The following is a 22,912-nucleotide window of genomic DNA, read 5'->3' on the forward strand; positions in this document are numbered from 1 at the left end:
GTTGACATGTAGTTGCAAAGTTACTTATAGTTAGTAGAATGTCTAAAGTGGACTATCGAAATAAAGTGTAAAAAAAACCCAGAGGTTTACAAGGAAACAAGAAAAAAGTATTTATTTAAGAGGTAGGAACTGCAAACATACAAAAAAATGTTGGGACGTTTTTTAAATTTGAATAAAATGAAAACTAAAAAGACTTTCAAATCACATGAGCCAATATTTTATTCAAAATAGAACATAGATAACATAACAAATGTTTAAACCGAGAAATTTTACACTTTTATCAACTAAATGAGCTCATTTCAAATTTGATGCCTGCTACAGGTCTCAAAAAAGTTGGCACGGGGGCAACAAATGGCTGAAAAAGCATGACATTTTGAAAAGATTCAGTTGAGAGAACATCTAGCAACTAATTAAGTTAATTGATATCAGGTCTGTAACATGATTAGCTATAAAAGGGATGTCTTAGAGAGGCAGAGTCTCTCAGAAGTAAAGATGGGCAGAGCTGTGAAAGAGTGCGTAAAAAGATTATGGAATACTTTAAAAACAATGTTCCTCAACATCAAATTGCAAAGGCTTTGCAAATCTCATCATCTACAGTGCATAACATCATCAAAAGATTCAGAGAAACTGGAGAAATCTCTGTGCGTAAGGGACAAGGCCGAAGACCTTTTTTGGATGCCCGTGGTCTTCAGGCCCTCAGACGACACTGCATCACTCATCGGCATGATTGTGTCAATGACATTATTAAATGGGCCCAGGAATACTTCAAGAAACCACTGTCGGTAAACACAATCCGCCGTGCCATCTGCAGATGCCACCTAAAGCTCTATCATGCAAAAAGGAAGCCATATGTGAACATGGTCCAGAAGCGCCGTCGTGTCCTGTGGGCCAAGGCTCATTTAAAATGGACTGTTTCAAAGTGGAAAAGTGTTCTATCGTCAGACAAGTCTAAATTTGACATTCTTGTTGGAAATCACAGACGCCGTGTCCTCCAGGCTAAAGAGGAGGGAGACCTTCCAGTGTGTTATCAGCGTTCAGTTCAAAACCAGCATCTCTGATGGTATGGGGGTGCATAAGTGCATACTGTATGGGCTGCTTGCATGTTTTGGAAGGCACTATGAATGCTGAAAGGTATATAAAGGTTTTAGAGCAGCATATGCTCCCCTCCAGACGACGTCTATTTCAGGAAAGGCCTTGTGTATTTCAGCAGGACAATGCAAAACCACATACTGCAGCTATTACAACAGCATGGCTTTGTCGTAGAAGAGTCCGGGTGCTGAATTGGCCTGCCTGTAGTCCAGATCTTTCACCTATAGAGAACATTTGGCGCATCATTAAACAAAAGACGACCACAAACTCTTCAGCAGCTGGAAACCTATATCAGGCAAGAATGAGACCAAATTCCAACACCAAAACTCCAGAAACTCATAACCTCGATGCCCAGACATCTTCAAACTGTTTTGAAAAGAAGAGGAGATGCTACACCATGGTAAACTGCCCCCGTCTCAACTATTTTGAGACCTGTAGAAGGCATCAAATTTGAAATGAGCTCATTTTGTGCATAAAATTGTACAATTTCTCAGTTTAAACATTTGTTATGTTATCTATGTTCTATTGTGAATAAAATATTGGCTCATGTGATTTGAAAGTCTTTTAGTTTTCATTTTATTCAGTTTTAAAAAACGTCCCAACATTTCCGGAATTCGGGTTGTAGAATAATGACTGGCTAGCAGTTGTGTAGGTCCCCAGGGGCAGGAAATGCCTAGGTTAACCTTAGTGTAATGAGCACTGATGGAACTATGTCTTATCTAAATGAGGTCTGCAGGCAGAGTGAGAGGAGACTTTCTGTGCCCGTCTGTCCACTTGCAAACCCGGACGTGTGGGCTGTACAAGTAGTTGTAATTGAAAGGTAGTTGTAATTGGTATAAAGCATGATGATTGGACACACACAGTCAATCATTCCAGCTCTCATGTGGTCTCATTGCAATCAGTGGATCTTTGAAAGGAAGCGAATAATAAATGGAGTCAGCTTCCTTTCGCTCATAATCAGAACAAAATGACCTCAATCATCCTGAGCCTGAGATAACCCCGAAACAGAAAAAATAATTACTACAGATGCTCTAAGAACAAGTTGTAAACATTTAAAAGTAAAGTAGGAAAATCAGAACCAATTTTGTGCATTGTGTATTATTTTAAGACATTCATGAAAACCGCAATGAAAATTCCTCATTGTTTAAACAGAAATCAGCAAGCTAATGACCTCATATAACGCAAAAAGATGCTATGCACAGGGTGAATGTGATTTCACCAAGTAGAACATGTTCCTGGATCAACATCCTTGTTGATCCTGGAACACCATTTCAATCAACCCAGTTAGATTTGAGGGATAGGTTTACAGTTAATGTCACCCAAAAATGAAAATTCTGTCATCATTTACTCACCGTCAAGTTGTTCCAAGTTGTTCCAAGTTGTTGTTCCATTCCCCGGATATTGTTCCATTTCTTTGTTCAATTCATACAGGTTTGGAACAACTTGAGGGTGAGTAAATGATGACAGAATTTTCATTTTTGAGTGAACTATCCCTTTAAAGGCTTCTACACCATTCTTAATAATCTATCATTTCCCTCTGATTTTAGGTATAAGCTATAGGTAGGGTTAGGTTTAGGGGTAGGGATAGGACTATGTTTTTGGACAGGAATGTTGTTCCAGGATCAACCCTATGCTATGCACAGTTGAATTATATTAAAAAACATTAGGGAGAATTCATTAATAAGCTGTGTAAAACATTTCCGTGTAGAACATTTCAAACTTAATCACTCTCAACTGAGTTTAACCAGGTGGTAGATGAAATAGTGCTGTGGCGTGAGTATTTAAATTAAGTCATTGTCATCCTTTCACTACAAAACACCTCCTTTCAATGTAAATTATGCTCATTATAGATTGCATCTTAAATTTTGCCTGCCTAAATTAACGTCACACTCCTCCTGGAAAAGAAAATGTTTGTATAAGGAAAGAAAATCATTGTATAACCTTCCATATGGTTGATATTTATCTGTAGAAGCAAAACTTAAGGGAAATTACACAAGATCCATTTTTATTTTCCTGTGTCTGCAACCACTTTCTTCAACAAAGATATCTGATGATATGTGTATATGTGCAAATTAGAAAATAAGAGAATATTATTAGATACAAATAAGAAAAAGAAAAAAAAAAACATTTAAATAAGGAAGGAGTACACATTCCCATTGGAGAACGATTGATCACAGTAACTTGTTGTGAATGATGTAGCGGGCAATAAAAAAGTCGAGAGATTCATATAAGAAAGATTTATAGCCAAAGGGAACCTACTGCCAATTTGCATATGCAAATAGTGTTCATTCAAATCGGATTTGCTAAGTTTAACAAGTTTGCCCCTGCTCTGGCACAAAATAAAGGAGAAAGAAACATACGATCAAAAGAAAAAGAAAAAAGTGGTAATTAATAGCACATTTGAGATGGTGTATGAAAAGAATGAGGGAGCCTGTAAAAAACACATTCATTTATCAAATGGATTTCAGGCAGAACAAAGTAGTGGAGTGTTGCAACAACAGTTCTTTGCCTTCAGGCGTTCTGTCTTGTTTTAGAGAGTTTCTGAGCACAAATAAATGGAAGTTGCTGGCTCTGCGTTTATAGACACCCAGTGCCGGGATAGATATATGGCTTTTGACCAGGGCTGGATTATGGACCAGGCCAATGGGGCCACTGTCAGGGACCTCCACAGCCTCAGGCTGCATGACATGAGAAATTTAATATTTTAACATGTAATTTATTCCTGTGATGGCAAAGCTGAATTTTTAGCATCATTACACCAGTCTCCAGTGTCACATGATCCTTCAGAAATCATTCTAATATGCTGATTTGCTATTTGATTATTATCAATGTTGAAATCAGTTGAGCTGCTTAATATTTTTGTAAAACTTGATACTTTTTTTCAGGATTCTTTGATGAATAGAAAGTTCAAAGGAACAGCATTTATTTGAAAAAGAAGTCTTTTTAACATTATACTGTAATTGTCTTCATCCTTGTTGAATAAAAACAAAAAAACAAAACAAAACAAAAAAAAAAACTCACCCCAGTTTTTATAAACCTGTATGATATTTTGAAGAATGTTGGTAATCAAACAGTTGATGGTAGCCATTGACTTCCATAGTAGGAAAAAATACTATGGAAGTCAATGGCTATACAGTCAACTGTGTGGTTGCCAACATTCTTTAAAATACTGTCTTAAATACATCTTCTTTTGTGTTCAACAGAAGAAAGAAACTCATACAGGTTTAGCTTGAGGGTGAGTAAATGATGACAGAATTTTCATTTTTGGGTGAACTATCCCTTTAAACAAGAAACATTACTGACCCCAAACTTGTGAATGGTAGTATATATCATATACATGAAAATGGTTTGCTATGAATTTTAATTATTACACATTAAAATAATATTAATTGCATGTTCAAAGCCTGTGATGACAAAAAAACACTGAATTAAATCACATTGGATTTTTTTTAAATCTTCATACTTGTAAGTCTTGTAAACTCCAACTAACTTATTTTCCAGTAGTTCCAAAATAAAATGCTATATATATTTTTTAAAATATAAAAGTACAAAGAATGCAATTAAAATAAATAAAAAATAAATAAAATGGTCCTATTTTTGATTATTTTTATTAATAATTTGAATTTTGTTTGTTATAACTACAGATAATTTCATCAAAAGCAATCAGTCATAGGAATTCATTAGAGAAGTAGTGATATCGGATTCATGCGTGAATGAGTCAGAATGAATTGGTGTGTAAGAGGATGGAAAATTCATTTTTGACTGTAGTATTACTTTAACTAATACCATTACTTTAATTTTACTTCGACTCTCATTCTCTCTCTGTCTCTCTTTCTTTCTCTAACCCTCTTTGAGGACATCTCATGGTGACCGAACCACAGAGTGGAGTGCTGAGGACTTTGCCATCTGGCAGCAGTCTGGCGAACAGGGAATAAAGTGTGACTGTACATATGAGCTGAATACCTCTGAACAGATGCCCAATGGCTGAGCAGGACAGAAAGAAAAAAGTTCCCCGCAGTACTAACAAGTGAATCCAAGCTTCTTTCAATACCAGACAAAAGACCCAAAACTATAGAGAATTTGCAGTAGCCAAAGTGGAACAAAAACAGGAATGTTGCTTTCTTCTTTTGGTCCAAAGCAGCGTCCTGCTAAAGGAACTGACAAAGCACATTTGAGCCATTAATTTGGCTCCCTTCAACCTTAAATGAAAACTGAGGGCCTGACGCGCTCCCCGGATATGTTTTCACAGCCATTATGCACCGCTGGGCTGGCCAAGGTGTTGTATTAAAGTGGATGGGTGGTGTGAAAAACTCGCAACGGCTTGTAGACTAGCTAGACTGGAGCCAAACTCAAAGCTTGCACCAGAACTTTTCTGCTGATTATTCACAGCCTTTATGCTCAGACACCTAAGGGCATCAAGTGCCCCAGCACCTTGGATAAAAAGTGTAAGCGGGGGGCAGGAGATGGAAAATGCAAGAAGTGGCAGAAATCCTCTGCTTCACAGTAACCTGCAAAAAAAAAAAAAAAAAAACCAATCTGCAGCCTTCTTCGTGTTTTAAGCCTATGTCTGTGTTTCTATGGTGACTCAAAAGACAGCGGCATGATCGTTCTGTTCCATCCCAGAAGAAAATTTTATTACTCAGCAGTCGCTCTTTCACAGGCCAAGACACTTAAATGAAACAAAAGAGGTATAAAACTATCAAATTAATTAGAAGCTCATATCGTGAGCTTGGATGAATTCCATAACTTTTTCCAATGAGAAAGTTTATGACTTGTGATTGCAGATTTTGGTATCTTGGCAAATCTGAGCTCAGTTTGTCATATTTTCAAAATCACTCTAAAATGAGAAAGATTCATATTAAAATAATCACACATAACTTAGGCATTCTTAGACATTCGGAAATCATTTTAATACGCTGATTGATCAAGAAACATTTTTTATAATTATCAATGTTGAAAACAGTTGTGCTGCTTAATCTTTTTTTTTGTGGAAACATTGTGGATTCTTTGATGAACAGAAAGTTCAAAAGATTTTTTTGTAACAATGTAAAAATGTTTGATGTCATTTTTGGACTTTTTAATGTCTCCTTGCTAAATAAAATAATCAATTTATTAAAAAAAAAAAAAATCATACTGAACCCAAACTGTACTACTGTGCACAGTAGTGTACATTTTCAAAATTGTTGATTTTCTAATTTAGTCATGTTAATAATTTTTCTTATATTTGGGCCTGTGCAGTTCATGCTAATTTCTAATATTTTGTTACTAATATTTGTAACATTTTAATGTTTTTCATTTTAAGGTTACTAATTTCAATTGATTCTAAGAATAAAACTAAATGGTTTACTGTACAAAAGTAAACAAAACTGTCCTGTTTCGTGTCATTCACTTTTGTGTACACTGTAAACTCGAATAAGTTGGTAAAACTCAAAAAAATTGAGGCAATCAGTAGCCTAGCTATAACACGCTAATTCAGAAAATGCTAACTTGCAAATTTTCTAACATGTTAACAATAGCTTGGTATAGAACTTGCTGACATTAACAGAAACTCTTCAAAATTAGTATAACAAAACATTAATCACTATTAAATTTCCCACTTAACATTAATCTTGCACAAAAAAAAAAACATTATATAGCACTTCATTTTAGCATTAACTTTCCCTTTTGAGTACCCTGGGCAAAGCATGCTGGGAAATAGAAATCCCAGCCCAATTTCATTTAAACTTAACTTCGTTTAAATTAAAAGAAATAAGTTAATAAAACTCAAAACAATGAATCAGTTCAGTTTACTTAAAATATATCAGTTCTGTGAACTTGAAAGAAAAAGAAAGTGTTAAATACTCATAAAAGTTCATTTGACTGAACTCATTTGTTTAATTTAAGTTTGTCCTAGTCAAACTAATTAATTATTTGGAGCGTTAGGGTTTACAGTGTACCATTTTGTTTGATATTGTCGGTCGCCACTTGGGTCCGGAAGCATAACCACTGTCTAGAAGAAACAACTTCGATATTAGAGATCATTTTCATTTCCTTATCTTTTTATATCCTGTCAGAGGATCCATTGAGTTTCAAGGAATGAACACAATGATGTCTTTAACGTGAGAATATGAATAATGTTTGAAGACAAAAGCCTTAAGTGCGATTTGGGGGAAGTTGGCACCTCCAATGGAGGGACCATAACGGTTTTCAACAGATGCCTCTCTCGTCTTCTCTTCATCCCTCCACTTCAGGTCTAATTTTTCAGCTGCAATGCACTGTTGCTTAGAAACCTCACACATTCTCAGGGCAGCACAGTTTAAACATAATTCTGCCATGATTAGACGGCGCTGCATCATACCTACAGTTTGAGTGTGTGTGGAGTCTGTGGTGGCAGTTCCTGTAATTAACAAGCCTTAGCATGTTTATTTTTAATTGGATGTCATTCACACAAATTATGGGGCAGATAAAGAAGAACCTCTCTCACTCCTCCATTCAAACATTTGGTTTGTGTGCTGATAGTTATGCACTAACAAGCTTTCTACCGATGAACATTGCATAATAGGCAGAGTAATAAAAAAAGCAATGAAATGAGCAGCGCATATTCATTCATTATCGTCAACTGCCATGCAGTCACAGTAGCAATTGTACATGCAGCAGGTGAGAAAGAAAGGAACAAACAAAAGAAGTGCCATGCCCTTTCAAACAGTCACGTGCCACCTCAGATTTCTGAGCTAAGTGGATTTTGAATGTAAATTCCAAATAAATGAAATAAATAAATATGCAAATGTATTGAGCTATCTTGCTTTTCTTTTACCTCTCTTCACGGTTCTGGCCCACGCAAACGCGTCCTCCATGGCGGGGAGTGGGGTTGCTGCAGGAACGTTGTCGAACTTGGAATCCGATCCCGCAGCTGGTGCTGCAAGGAGCCCAGGCCGTCCATGGCGTCCATGCCCCGTTTCTGAGGATGGATACGTAACAGCAGTAATCACAAATCAAACGCTGGCACAGCTGGCTGGTATAATCCGACCTTCTGTTTGTCAACTGAGGATCTTATTTAAGACCGTTCTAAACCTGTTTACAATGCAGCACTGCGAAATGAAAACAAAATAACTGTATGAAATGATTTAGCTCAGAATCACACAGAAACTTTTGTTTCTCAGAAACAGCTCTTTCATGGTATGGTATGGTATGAAAGCTTGTTTCCACTTTAAAGTTAGAACTAAAACAGGAAATATATATATATATTTTTTTAAATCCATTGAGATATATAGAATCACATTACAATAAACAGTTAGAGAAAATGTCATATTTGAAATCGCAATTCAAAATTAATTTTATTAGATCTCTTTTATTGAATCCAAAAGGTTTTAATTATATTTTGCTACATATTATTTTAAAGATTTTGAAGTGTCAAAAAGTCATTCGGTTTATCCGTCCAAAGGCCAATACAGCCACTTCATTTGTGATTAAAATATCTTAAAATGTAATAAATGTATATATTTTTTATTCTGGCATAATTTTATAACATCATATATCAACATAGTGCAAAATGGTATTAAAATTATGTGTAGAAGTCGTTGCTTTATTATGAGAAAGAATGTCCGGAAAAATGAATTTCATTGATGTCATTCGGAGTAACCAATATAAAGGGACCATTTTGGATCAGTTCATGCGGTCAATATCATGTGACAGGATGTGACATCATTCAGACACCTGCAAAGGACCACATGGTTGTGAAGCAAAGTAACTAACTCTGTTTTAACTATTTGAAAAATGAATGTTTTCACTTGTTCCTATGCATGTCCCGAAACATCAGGTCATTCGGTACAACCGCTATAAAACATGGAAAATGTTGTAATATTTTAAAAACTTGGACTAAATATAAAATGTTTGATTGTCCTTTTCCCAGCTAGTTAGAAATCAGCCTGTTAGCATTGTTTGAAAATATCGTCATTCGGTATAACCAAAAGTGTAATTAGGTAAAACCAAAGTTTTGGTTAAACTGAATGACTTTTTTGGTGACAAATTTTGTCCATCTTGTAAAAAATGACAAAAGCAGTGTTAACTGATTATAAAAACCACATAATCTCATTGTTAACACTTAATAAAACTTCAAAATTAATTAAATCTCCATTATGTTTTTTTACAGTTTTAAAAACCTGATTTGTCAATGACCCAATTACAAGATATAACATTCACACTGTGAAATAAAGTAACTAATATAAGATATAAAGTTGTAAATTGCATGTATGAGAAATAAAGTAACAATTGTGAGACATAAGGTCGCAAATGTCATACGGAGAGAAATCATGTTGAAATTGTGAGATATGAAGTTACATTGTGACATAAGATTGCAATTACAACAAAATAATGTTGCAAATATCTTGTTAAATGGTTTACTTTGAAGTGGAAACAGGCTTCCATATAAACAAGCTATCTGTTATGCTTAAAGTGTAACTTCCTGTTTGTGTTTTAGTCTTTGTACATTTGTAGGACGTTGTATACCTGGAGCAGTTTGCCACCTCAACACTGATTCCTTGGCACGGTTGCCCTCCACACTGAGGGCTCGGGCTGTCACAGGCTCGAGTCCGACACTGGCATGAACCAATACTGCCGCCATCGCTGTGACTACAAGCTTTCCATCCCGACCAGGCTCCAAAGTGACCATCCACAGTCACGTTTCTCACCTAGACACACACACACACAACACACACAAAAGAAAGAGAGCACATAAATAGTAAATGGGCACAGAAACAAGTAAACAAAATATGAATGCAAATAAATTATTACTGCAGAATGTGCAGATAAGGTCACATTTGCCAGTTATTAGATGAATCCAAACTAAAATATACTGTAGCTTTCAGCATATTAGATTTGTGATAGCTGAAAATAACACAGGCTCCTGTTTGGAAATGAACACGCTTTAGAATGAGCAAATGTTTTCATTTGAGGCATTATATGAGAATGTAGTAATGAATAGCTAATGTAATTTTGTTATTGCACTCTGGTTATTAACATCAGAGGTATCAGATACAGGACAACATATTTTGTGGAACAAAAGGAGAAGGTAATGTTGTCTAGCGCATAAAACACGATGAGTTCTGTGGAAAAGATTGTCATTGCGTTATGAATAGAGAAGAATAAATGAACCTCTGTGTGGAGAGAAATTGTCTGTGCTCTTTGTGTACCGAACGCATTAGAGAGTCACATTTCCAATGCAGTGAAAAAGTACAAACAAACCTCATTTTCAAAGGCCCCGCTTTTCCTTTAAATATAGATGGGGTTTCTGCCAATTTTAAGATGGGGATGATACAGTAAGTAGATGTTTTTAGAAGTTTTTTTCTCAGAGAAAACAAATGTGGTTCTTTGTTTATTTCCATACTGCGTCAGCCTCCAGATGGGCTTTGTGAATGAAGTGTGTCTCCATCTAGTCTTACTGTGCTCTTATCTAGTCTTACTGTGCTCTACTACTGAAGTCATTTTAGACCTGTCATTCAACCTCAGACACCTGGACACAATCACACCCCGTGGACGAATATGCAAGATTCCTTGCTATATAGTATCCAATGAGTAGGATGTCTAATATGTCTAAGTGATATAGGCACAAAAACAGTTGTTCCTCATGGCTGAATTGTATTTGATTAACAGCACTTAAGTAAATGGTTTTTGTGGTTGTTTATGATGAAAAAACAGGTGGGTCAAAAGACAATACCATCATTTTGCAATCTTACACAGTCACAGATGGTTAAATTATCTGACATCTTTTAGAAACTTACTAACCTTGATACAGGGGTTTAAAATTTAAAAATGTTAATTTTGAACATTTTAAAACAAAACTGTTTCAAAACCCCAGTTTTTAACCTCGAACCAACTACCAAAAAATTTTTTTTTTTCAACTTTTTCAAAACATTTTTTTTAAAATCATTTTACACTAAAATATGCTGGGTTAACAACAACCCAAGTTGGGTTGAAAACAGACAAACCCAGCGACTAGGTTGTTTTAACCCAACAAATGGATTGTTTTAACCCAGCAGTTGGGTTAAATGTTAAGTTTTATTTAACTCAAATATTGTTTAAAAATGACTGTATTGCTTGCTTAAAATGAACCAAAAATATGTTCGAAAAAATGAACATTTATTAATGTTTAATAAATGAACATTTATTAATAAGTTTAATGAATATTAATTAAACAATGTTAATTAAACAAAATTATTTAAACATTTGTTAAATTGCTTATTAATAAATATTCAACTTTTGAGTATTATTGTTGCCTATAGTAATTATGTGTCTAATTATTAATTTTCAACCTATTTTGGGCTCATTTTAAGGCAGCCATATAGTAATAAATGAAATAAAACTTCCCAGCACGTTGGGCAAACATTTAACCCAACTGCTGGGTTAAAACAGCCCAATTGCTGGGTTAAAACAACCCATTCGCTGGGTTTGTCCATTTTCAAGCCAACTTTGGTTGTTTTTAACCCAACATTTTTTAGAGTGGGTTTTTTTGGGGGGGGGGATAATAGTACAAAAAAATAAGTATCATGTAATTGACAAACATTTTGAAGGCAAGATTCAAACATGAGCATGTTTGGAGCACATTTTTGATTTTTGTTTTCAACAACAAAGGAAATCTGGGTCTCAACAACCAAGTGTAACCAATATGTTTAAACAATATGTGTGAAACTAAATCAATACTAAATCTTGCATTCTAGTGACTCTGAGAGTGAAGCCTCCCACACTTTTGCACTTCCCTGTGCGTGTTTAACAATTCCATGCTGCTTTCTTCAGGCAGTGTGGGAGGCAACTTGCTATTACACAAAATGTCATTTCTCAGCTATAGCTACAATGTCTCTTACCTATGGACCCTGTGAGAAACAATGCCTGATACAGTATATAGTATGCGTGTCTACAGATGTGTGTGTGCGGATCATGTTGGTATCTCACAGAATGCTGCATGTAACCTTTAGAACATGAAACCACAAGAAGAATAAGTGTCCAAATATTTTCAGAGCCACTGTAAATGGGACATGAAGGATTAGACAAAGCATTCTGGGAGTGATCTACAGGCTGGTAGGCCTCAGGCCAGGGCACATGTCAGCACAAAGGAGTGTGGGAATATAAAACCATGTTACCAGAGAACGCCTTTTAAAAAAAACTATGGCTGACAGCAATTTCTGCTGCGCTTTGTTTCCTTGCGCACATGTGCAATTGGCCTTATATTTTCTTTTTGAGTACAGAGGGAGGAAAAGTTAGTTTTGCTGCAAAAGCAGCAAGACATCAGATCTGCATTGTCTCAGCACCTGCAATGTTTCCTCAACATTGTTATAAAACTCCTCTAAGGGTGTCTGCTGTTATGAGAAAAAAAGTTGATCTTGCAAGACTGACGTTACGGTTGAAGCAGACGCATTTGTCACTGTTCTTCACCAACAGACTGGATCAGCATCAAGAGTCTTGATACGAAAAAAAAAAAACAAAAAACATTTGGCTTTGAGGGCTGAGGCACTGCATGAATGATTGAAGTGCATTCTGGATACTCACAGGACAACGTGTGATGCTCTGCTCCCATTGGCTCATGCTGATGCTCTCTTCCAGGGTGGTGCATTTCTTGAGAACCAGATCCCAGCCGCAGTACGGATCCCTGGCCCCCACACAGGCACTGAGAGAGAGAAAGAGCAGATGCTCACGTTATATTAAAGTTTAGGGCAACATTAATCAACTGAAAGAAGACAAAAGAAGAGCAGAAGTGAAGAGGTCATATAACGAGAAATCCAATTTTCCTTTATGAAAGCATACTGTATGTAACTAAAAACTTCCTTTCCAGTCCAAAAACACCATCTATTGACACTAAACTGGAAGAGCGCCTTATGAAATACTTTCAGACATCAGAAACTTGAAGACAGTAGAGGTGAAACAAGGAACAAGTATGATAGATCCTATTGTTCATAAACACCAGCAAAAAAAGAAAAAAGAAGCCTGCTAACGCTGTGGTACGCAGGGAAGGAAACAAGAGGCAGTTTTTGTTAAAGGATATCAATGAAGGAGAGGCTACCCTGCGCTGAATAAACTGCTTTTGTGGGAAAACGGCTTATCATTTAATGAATCGACATCCCATCGGCTAATCTTCAACATGTTTGCTCTTAAACATTCATTTTGGATTGAACTACTTTTAGAGTTTACACCGAAAACAAAAATGCTGTTTTATAAGAGAAGTCACTGACAATTGACCCTTCGCCAGGAGTTTGATTGACAGGCGATCTAACCAATCATAATGCCGAATCCACCATTTTGTCTGAGCAGCCAGGGGATTTAGTAGATTAACGTCGGTGGACTTGAACTTGAAAAATGGTGTGTACTGACTTCTTTCCGCGGTTGAAACAGCATTCCTTCTGATGTTCATTCACGTTTATTTGATGCTATATTAATTAACTAGTAGGAAGAGATGATCAGGCTACAGTGATCTGTCACGACACATTAAAGAGCCACAAAATGGTATTTATTGTTTACATTTCTTTAAAAATTACAAAATTTGAAATTTGAGACTTTGTTTCATATCAAAAGTAACCTGCTCTGTCTTGTCTGTCGACGAGTTGTCAGTGTCCTCTTTGCTCTGCGATGTATTTTTCACTCCGTGAGAATATGATGTGTGGAGTGAGAGCGGCATGGCTTGTTGGACGTAGCAACAGTAACTAAAGGGGGCGGGTCTTTGCGAACGGTCAACTGCGCGACAGGTATGATTCAGTTTACAGCACTTATCATATATTTCTATGGTATCCGCAAACAGTGATTGGCTGTCGCACAACTCTGAACGAAATTCAATGATGTCAAGGCTATAATGCGATTGGTTATCAAGGCACACGAGATTCAAGTTCTAGTTCAAGGTAGAGCCACGGACCCTCGTATCTCCCAAAAATAAGGTCACATGAAAATGACAACATTGACAATTTAGTACATCCAGATTACATTTATACTACATACATTCATTCTATATATAGAATGTACTTTTTAGCGGTCACAAAGTAATAACTTATTTAAAATAAGTACCTACTCAAGACAGTATCCAATCAGCAGGAGTACATGACCAGTTTCTCACATTGCAAAAGGGCATTTACATAGAAATCTTAAAGGCACAGCATCAAAAAAACAGCCTGTTGACCTCTAAAAGGCAGAGAAAGATGGAAAATGGTCCTGTAAACCAGCGTTTCTCAACGCTGTTCGTGGAGGCACACCAACACTGCACAATTTTGGATGTTTCCCTTATCTGACCTATCTATTTCAGGTCTTGGAGTCTCTACTAATGTGCTGATGAGTCAAATCAGGTGTGTTTGATTAGGAAGAGTTTGAAAATATGTGTTGTGAAACTCCAGGAACAGAGTTGGGAAACACTGCTGTAAACTAAACTAAATTATGACACTAAGTGGAACAAAAACTTTAAATAATTTTATAAGTGGACCTCAGGGAAATAAATAGAATGATAAAAACACACAATATGAGCCCTTTAAACAGTTAAACACCTTAAAGAGCACACATGCTTCTTATTATAAATATTACTTGCTTTGGCATAACTTAATCCGGCAATATTTCCCTTGAGTCTTGGTAATAACATTCATCAGAAACAGAGAACGGCTCTGAGACACTAAATAGCTTTTCAAACTCATTGAGGACTATCATACACATCATCAGCGCAAATGGAAAGATGAAGTCAAGCATTCGGTTATGTAAAGTTTGGAGAACAGTGACACAGCAATGTGAATGTCAGCAAAATCCAGTCATTTTGTCTGTTTATTAAATAAAAAAAAAAAAAGTTTGCATAAGCTCTCTTCTTTTGTGTCAGAAAGCATAGAGGTGTGAGTAATTGATCTCTCCCAATCTATAAACCGCTTAACAGGATAGAAAAAGCTCATCAGGCAAAACTCAGCTCATATTCACATAACTCAGCGCTTTTCATTGGAATGCAAATGGAGAGAGATGATGAACAGGCTGCCATCTCCCCTTATGAGCAGAGATTAGAGAAGTGCTCTTGATATGAAGGCCTGGAGGCACAATGTCAAACATGATGATTGTTCTTTGTTGCCCTCTGGCAGAGGATCTTTGTGACATTACGTTTATCCTGGCGCAGTGAAAAATTAAGTTGCAGGCATGTACGTGCTGGATTAGTAGTATAATTTATCTTGCCAGGAATCAAAATGTTGGTATTATTAAAAGCCATCGTGAAATGGTATCTGCATTTAACTTCTGACATAAAATGTTGCATTTGCAAGGGAAACGAATGGGTAACAAGTGAAGTTCAATTTAGTTACATTAAGTTAAGTTAATGCATTAGGTATCATGAACCAACAATGAAAAATACTTTTACGGTATTTATATTAACATATTTCAGAAAGTAAATACAAAAATGATCGTTAGTTATGAACGAACAAGAATTAAAAATTAAAACAATAGTGTATTTACATATCATTAAGGTGTCAACCTAAATTATTAAATGCTGTAAAATCTATTGTTATATACATATACATCTATTGTTATATACATAATAACTAATGCATTAACTAAAGGTAACAAATAGAGTCTTATTGAAAAGAGTTACTAACAAAAACTTCAGGCGTGTAACAAAATAGTCCGCTACAAAATAAGCTGGGACTTAGTTTTCCTCTTTGTGAATTGATTGGATTGTGAAAAAAATAGGATACGTAGTTATTTGTTAATACTTTTACAAAATACAAAAAAAAAAAAAAAGTTGTGTCTGGTGCAAAAAGTTAATGTTTTTTAAGATTTATTTTTGTCGATTTTTGCCTTTATTGTGATAGGATAGTATAGAGCGGACAGGAAGCAAGGTGGTGGGTGGTGGGTGGGGGGTGAGGGGTTGGGAAAAGTCCATGAGCCGGGACCAAGCGTGCCACACGAGTCCTGGAAAGTGAAGCCAAAGTGTCTCGATCGCCCCCCAGGTGGCTGGATGCAGTATAGGTCATAAACCCCACCCTCTCCATGTAATGTATTTTTTCCAAAGATGGTTTCTGCCATTTTAGGCAGTTTTTATCATGCTGATGTTAGTTAAATTGTCCGTTTATTAAATATGTTTTTTTTAGTTAGTTATTTAATGCTATAAAAATGCGGGTTTTGACGTCATGATTGACAGCTGATATTGACAGCTTCTCTGAGCGAAGTAGTCACTGAAGCACCAACTGACTTTTTTCTGGATCTTCGGGAGGAGATTGGATCTTTAACTTTAATTTCTACATTTCCAGAACTGTTTATTTCACACTGACATAATGAGTTGTTCTGCAACTCGCGGCTCCACTTCGCGCTCACTACTGCGCAGACTCGGACTCCAAATTCACTATGCGCAGACTCGAGACTCAAGATGTCAGCAGCATATTGGCACACTGGCGGCTTCACTTACTACACTGGAAGAGAGTGAAGGTGCGTCACCCATATTTTTTTTTACAGTCTATGGCTGGGACTCGAACTCAGGTTCGAAGCGCAACGGCGCTATATGTCGCTGCTCTGCCCACAAGGCTATAGGCGCCAACAAAGTTAATATGTTTTGATTAAAGGGTATAATCAAAGTGAAAACAGGATCTGTCAAGCTCCAGAAAGAACAAAAAAATCATCCATTTCCATATGAATTGTTCACTATATTCTAAATTCATATGAAAAATGTGCTGGGCAGCACTGGTCACCATTCATTGAATATTCTAGAAACAACCCCTTTTTTATTCCAAAGAGAAAAAAAAGTAGTTTTTTGAAAGACATGAGGATGAGACAATTTTTGGGTGAACGGTTCCTTTAAGAAAGTAGTTATGAATTTCTACCTTGAGATGTTGTACATCTGTCTGCTGAGAAGCAGCAGTACTTACTCTCTAGACTTGTGGAAGTTGCAGCGCATCAGGGGGATTTTGATGACCTGGTCTCTGACTCCAACAAATAGCTCACTGCGGCTGTGAAGTATAAGCAGGCTGCGGATTGGCTGCCTCTTCTTCAGAGGGAAAAGCTCAATCTCATCCAGCAAACAGCTGCCCATGGTCTGGTTCAGCGGGGAGAGGACCTTCTTAATGGTGCCGTAATCTAGAAAGAGAAATTTGAGAACAAGTGTGTTAGGGAGAATGTAAGAGAGGGAGGAAAAAAGAGTGAGGAATCAGTTTAGGTGATCAAGAGGGGCATCTCTGATGACCTGGTGAGATTGGAAGGAAATGATGTCAGAGAAGCAGCAAAGGAGAATGACCTCAGATCTCTTCAATCACATGAAAATTCTATAAAGTGCTAGTCTGCCACCTGGGCTGTCAACTTAAATATGGATGTGCTATTTGGATCAGAAAGGGCAAACAGGGCGGACTACTCTCTAGAGATGATTCATTATCTTCTCCAAAGGGTGGCTTTTGTGCAGTCAAAAGGAGGACAGAATTATCACCGTTTCACAAGTTACACATCCCTCTTCGGAGCATGTGGTCTGTGCAGCTGCGGAGTCCATGGAGGACATTCACTGGTCTCATAATATCACAAAAAGTGAACTGGATTGGTTCGATAAGCTATATAATATCTGTTTTATCCTTGGAGTAGTTGCTGTTATTCTTCTGTTCATGCCAAAGCTGTCTGTCAGATGTTTTATAGGAGCCATACAATGTGTGGGGCAATGAACTTTTAGATACTGTACTACAAGAGCCACTGATTAGGTCCCTGCCCTTGTCAAAACAAGCTTCAGTGCACTATTTCATTCCATTCAACTGTGAAAATTCCAGCTACGTTCCTCACACTTCAAGCTATTATTGTCTGGTATGAATTGAACTGAGGCTAACACTATAAACATGGCACATAAAGGAATGTTTGCCATACCAGAAGATTTATCTTATAGCACCTGTGAAATATTTTGATCTTGAGTGCACGTCATTATACTGAAGTCCATGGCAAGTGACTGCAATTTTGAGCTGTAAAGTATTAATTCACCCAGAAATTAAAACTCTGTCATCATTTACTCATCCTCATGTTGTTCCAAATGTGTATGACTTTCTTTCATGGAACACAAAAGGAGAGATTTCGATGAATTGTGCTGGTTGCTATTTTACATACAACTACAATAAATGGGTATTGAAGCTTGCAAGAATCGCCATTTACATGTCATAAAAGTGATCCATACAATGTGTGCGCAATATTCCAAGACTTTTGAAGTAATTTGAGATGTTTGTATGAGAAACAGACCAGTGTTGTTATTGTTAACCAAACCTAAAACTATTAAAAATCGTTTTCTCTATCAGCTAAAAGCATACACACACATATATATATATATATATAGAAAAAAATAATATATATAATATCAATAAATAAATAAAGCTGAAATAAAACAAGATACAAATATTAGATGAAAAACTTTAATTAGAAATGTTGCTTTGACAGCTAACTGATATAAATAAGGTTTATAGGTTGAAGTTGTACTAAAAGTACTAAAACTAAAACTGGTATAAATGTAGATTAAAGCTGAATAGATATATTAAAAATAGACTAAACTAATAAAGTGACAAAAGCACATTCCAAAATTACTAAAACCAAAATTAAAATGTTAAAGTTCATTTAAAATATTAATAAATACTATAATAGTATATAAATAATACTAAAATAACACGGGAACAGACTGAAATTAAAGTTATTATTGACTGAAAATCTTTATATTGACCTTTGGTGTGTTCAAGAGAGAAGTAGCGATGTTTAATTCATGAAGAGCCCGTTCACAAAAGTTTGAAGACTTGGAATATGTGGCATGTACGGAGCCCCTAAAGGGACATGGTGATAGAAAAAATATGAGATGGGAGTATAATATAATATAATATAATATAATAATATATGCGTTTCCTCGCAAAACTTTTACTTTCCCCAGTAAAAAATATTGCAGGCGGATGCAAAGTTTCTCGGGGAACACAAAACATTTGCGAGAGAACACAAAAACATTGACATAATTTTTCCTCCTATCCCATATTTTTTTTTTCCATCACCATGTCCCTTTAGGGGCTCCATAGGCATATGTATCACTTTTAAAAATGGAAACTGGCCATTAAAATTTTCCTTTTTCTTGTTCCACAAAAGAATAAAGTTATACAGGTTTGAAATGACATGACATTTTGATAATGTCATTTTTTGGGTGAACGATTCCTTTTCTTTCCTTCTTTCTTTTTTGCTATTCCATTCATTTATTCCCTCAATGTCAGACCAGATAGACAATGTAAATGCTGTTGAATCAGCATGAGGCTTTGACTCCTGCCAATAATCGAAAACAGTTGGTGTATTACAGAAATAAAATCAAAGATGCGCTGCTTGCCCAATTAGCAAACAGCTTTTAAACCCTGACTGTCCTGTGTGTTTATGTTGTACAATTTAGCAAGTGTCTCCTTTCCTTTAACAAGTGTTTATTTAACACAGTTCTTTAACAACAAGTGCCTCCCTGTAATTTAATTTCTGTTGACAGGTAACTAGAGGTTCAGTATGTTTCAGCAGTGCACAGGCCAGAGCAGACAAGCTTGGAGCTTTCTAGGGCTCTGGTGTGCATCTGGATGGCAAATGACAGCTTACAGTACATTTTTTTCCTTATGTAAGCACATGCTGGCTTTGATGTTTCATCGCTGCAACGTGTCGAATGCCTTTATTCAGCCTGGTGACCAACTGTTGCTTGCTTCAAAGACCATTGATTCAAGTGGACCACCAATTACTAGAGTTAGTTTTCCCCTGTGCCTTCCTCATGGCAATGCAGAAGTCTTCACTCGACAAAGTTTTGATGGTAAAAGTAACATTCTAATAAGCTGGGTTTAATGAGAAGTCGGCCACCTGGGATTTTCTGACTACTTTCATATTACAAGCTTTAATGTTCATTTCAGAATTTTTTATTTATTTTTTTATTTTTATTTTTGGCTCAGATCTGTTCTTTTAACTATGCACTATTCATATTCTTGTTTGTGAATGGAATAACAAACTTATCTATATATTTTCAAAAGTTTGGGGTCGGTAAGATTTTTTTTTTTAATGTTTATATATATATGTATGGGTCATCGACGAATAAGGTTTTTAAAAGTGTAAAAAAAAAATAATGGAGATATAATTAATTTTGAGGTTTTAATAAATGTTAACAATGAGATTATGTGGTTTTTATAATCAATTGACACTGCTTTTGTCATTTTTTTACAAGATTGACAAAATTTGTCACCAAAAAAAGTAATTTGGTTTAACCAAAATTTCGGTTTTACCGAAAGACACATTTGCTTATACTGAATGACAATATTTTCAAACAGTGCTAACAGGCTGATGTCTAGCTAGCTAGCTAGTTAGGTTGCTAGCTAGTAAGTAAAAGGACAATCAAACATTTTATTTTTAGTACAAGTTTTTAAAATATTACAACATTTTCCATGTTTTATAGCGGTTGTACTGAATGACCTGATGTTTCGGGACATGCATAGGAGCAAGTGAAAACATTCATTTTTCAAATAGTTAAAACAGAGTTAGTTACTTTGCTTCACAACCATGTTGTCCTTTGTCTGTGTCTTAATGATATCACATCCTGTCACATGATATTAATATATATACACATCTCTCGTGCCTCCTCTCAGCTCATAGAGAATCAACAGACACCCTAAAGCGTGCGGTTGGTTTTGTGGGGGGTAATTGAGAATGAATGGGGGAAAGTCACATGAGAGGAGGCAAGGCCTCCATCGCGCTATGACTATGTGATCTGTTATGATTGGATATGATTGGTTTGTGCCATAAATCCCGCCTTTTGTTCACGTCAGTCTGAATTTAAAAAAATTATGATGTCAATGGGAAGACTACTTAAAAAGTAAGAAAACAGCTCAAGTCATGTGAAAATCAAACTTGAAAAGACCTGAAAGCGTGAGGGGGGTGGGGGGTATTTAGTGAGCAATCAGCTTGTTGAAATTAAACTAATTAAAATAATTCTCACATGTTTGCAAAACATTTGTTCCAAACTTGTCCCTATTAGCCACAACTAATGGACTGCATTAGCAATTCTAGCAATTCTCAGCAAGTAGTGTACTATTAGTAGAACATCTTGTGCTGCAACTCCATTAACCTTCATTAATAAGGTATATCTAATGTGGTGCTTATTTTAGAATATATTACATGTACATAAATGTTAATACTAATTATAGACCTCCTCAGACCTTTCCATACAGACGTAATGTGGTACTATACCTGTTGCTAGATAAATGATGTGATAGAGCATGTCTTTGCCCTGCACTACATCCACAGCCACATGGGAGAAGCGCACATTGTCCTCCATGAAGTACGGCACAGGAACGACAGGCTGCACCACCTCATGCATCAGAATGAACTTCTGGGCGTCCTGCAAATTCCTCTCCGTTAAGTTCACATAAGAGCCGTAATCTATAGTGCCACACTGAGAAAGAACCAGAGAAATACAGATGATGAGAAAACAGTCTGTGGGGAAATACAAAACAATTTTATAAAATTCACTAAAAGCTGTTGGTCTGAAGAACCCAAATAACAAGCAAAAACCATATATGCTTGTTGTATCATGATTTTGCTTGTTGTATGAAATCATGATAATTTAATCTACAGGAAAGGAGTTAGAAATGTAGCTAGCAGTTGTTTCCCTAAATTACTGTTAGATAATAAGATCTTACATGGAGAAAAAAATTAGCTGGCCTCACAAAACCTGCACTTTCTCCTGGATCACATATAATCAACATCAATCAGCAAGAGATCAACGCAGGCATAACTCTACTCAAATGGGGTGCATGCTGGTCTTTCAGGAACAGAATATACAGCACCACCAATGCTGGAAGCCATAAATTTGAAGCTCATAAATCTAGTCTCAACAACATGGACAAATGCTTGATGAAGATGTCACAGCAAGCTAGATAAAGTGGAACTCCTGAAGATCATGAATCCTAGTGGTCCAAAGGGAAAAAAGAATGAAGTAAAAGACTTTTTTCTCCTCACGTGGACTACAAAAACTTAATTATCAGGTCACAGAGATCGGCTTCAATAAGCTAGACGAGAAAGTCTGATTCAGCTGATCCAAAAAACTAAGTACATGCTGATCAGAAAGTGTTTAAATGGTTTAGATATGGTAGTCAAGTCATTTTAATGGGGTCATTACAAGGCCTACATAGAATCTGCACCCAATTCCACAGAAAGCTCTGAAGATTTGAAGAAATCTGAACACGTCATTCAGAGCATCTGGCCCTTGCGTGTTTGTTATTAGAGGTGAAGCATGTAATCGAACAGGTTTTCAACATAATTTACTATGTTTAAATTCATTCCGGAGAATTTCACCCAAGTTCAGCATAGGAGACGTAAATAAAAAAGACTCCATCTGGGCCTGGTCATGGATTTCATGCTGATTTAAAACACATTTAACTGCCCTAGATTAACCCTCTAACTATCAAGCAATTACCAGCCATTTAAGGTTAATACTACAGACATGGATACATTCCTCCATGATGATCACTAGAGTATGACCATGACTTTAGATTTCTAAAGAGAGTCTTAAATCTAAATGCACTTCAGACTCAGTCATTGTGAAGTTGGCAATGCTCCACAGAAGATGAATACAGGCTTTATTAGCTCTTATCGTTGCAATTGTCCTGCCAAAAATGTTATAAGCTGGCAACTTTATTAATAAATTCATGAGCATTACAAAGACATGGAAATGGAGGCAAATTAATGACTGTGATAGAGACTTGAGCAGTCTCCTCTTTGCTATCATCAACAATATCAGATTTGGGTGTTTGTGGGCTTTGGATAATTAGACTGTTCAGAAAAATAAAAATTCACCTCACATATTCTTTTTTTCCTGAGAATAATCAGGCGAAAACATGAGGCAATAAAA

The 22,912-nt window shown here is 36.2% G+C and overlaps 1 protein-coding gene across 2 annotated transcripts in view; it reads right to left on the minus strand.

Annotated features, from left to right (window-relative positions):
* Positions 1–22,912, minus strand: part of sema5a (sema domain, seven thrombospondin repeats (type 1 and type 1-like), transmembrane domain (TM) and short cytoplasmic domain, (semaphorin) 5A) — a 162,030-nt gene that overhangs the window by 39,008 nt on the left and 100,110 nt on the right. For both annotated transcript variants that reach the window (XM_051882593.1, XM_051882594.1), the window contains exons 10-14: positions 21,250–21,454; positions 16,923–17,130; positions 12,607–12,724; positions 9,574–9,755; positions 7,883–8,026 (exon numbers count right to left, since the gene is read on the minus strand). In XM_051882593.1, coding sequence (XP_051738553.1) covers positions 7,883–8,026; positions 9,574–9,755; positions 12,607–12,724; positions 16,923–17,130; positions 21,250–21,454 — 857 coding nt within the window. The remainder of the gene's footprint in view (positions 1–7,882; positions 8,027–9,573; positions 9,756–12,606; positions 12,725–16,922; positions 17,131–21,249; positions 21,455–22,912) is intronic.

The sequence above is a fragment of the Ctenopharyngodon idella genome, chromosome 23 (assembly GCF_019924925.1).
Source record: "Ctenopharyngodon idella isolate HZGC_01 chromosome 23, HZGC01, whole genome shotgun sequence".
NCBI lineage: Eukaryota > Metazoa > Chordata > Actinopteri > Cypriniformes > Xenocyprididae > Ctenopharyngodon > Ctenopharyngodon idella.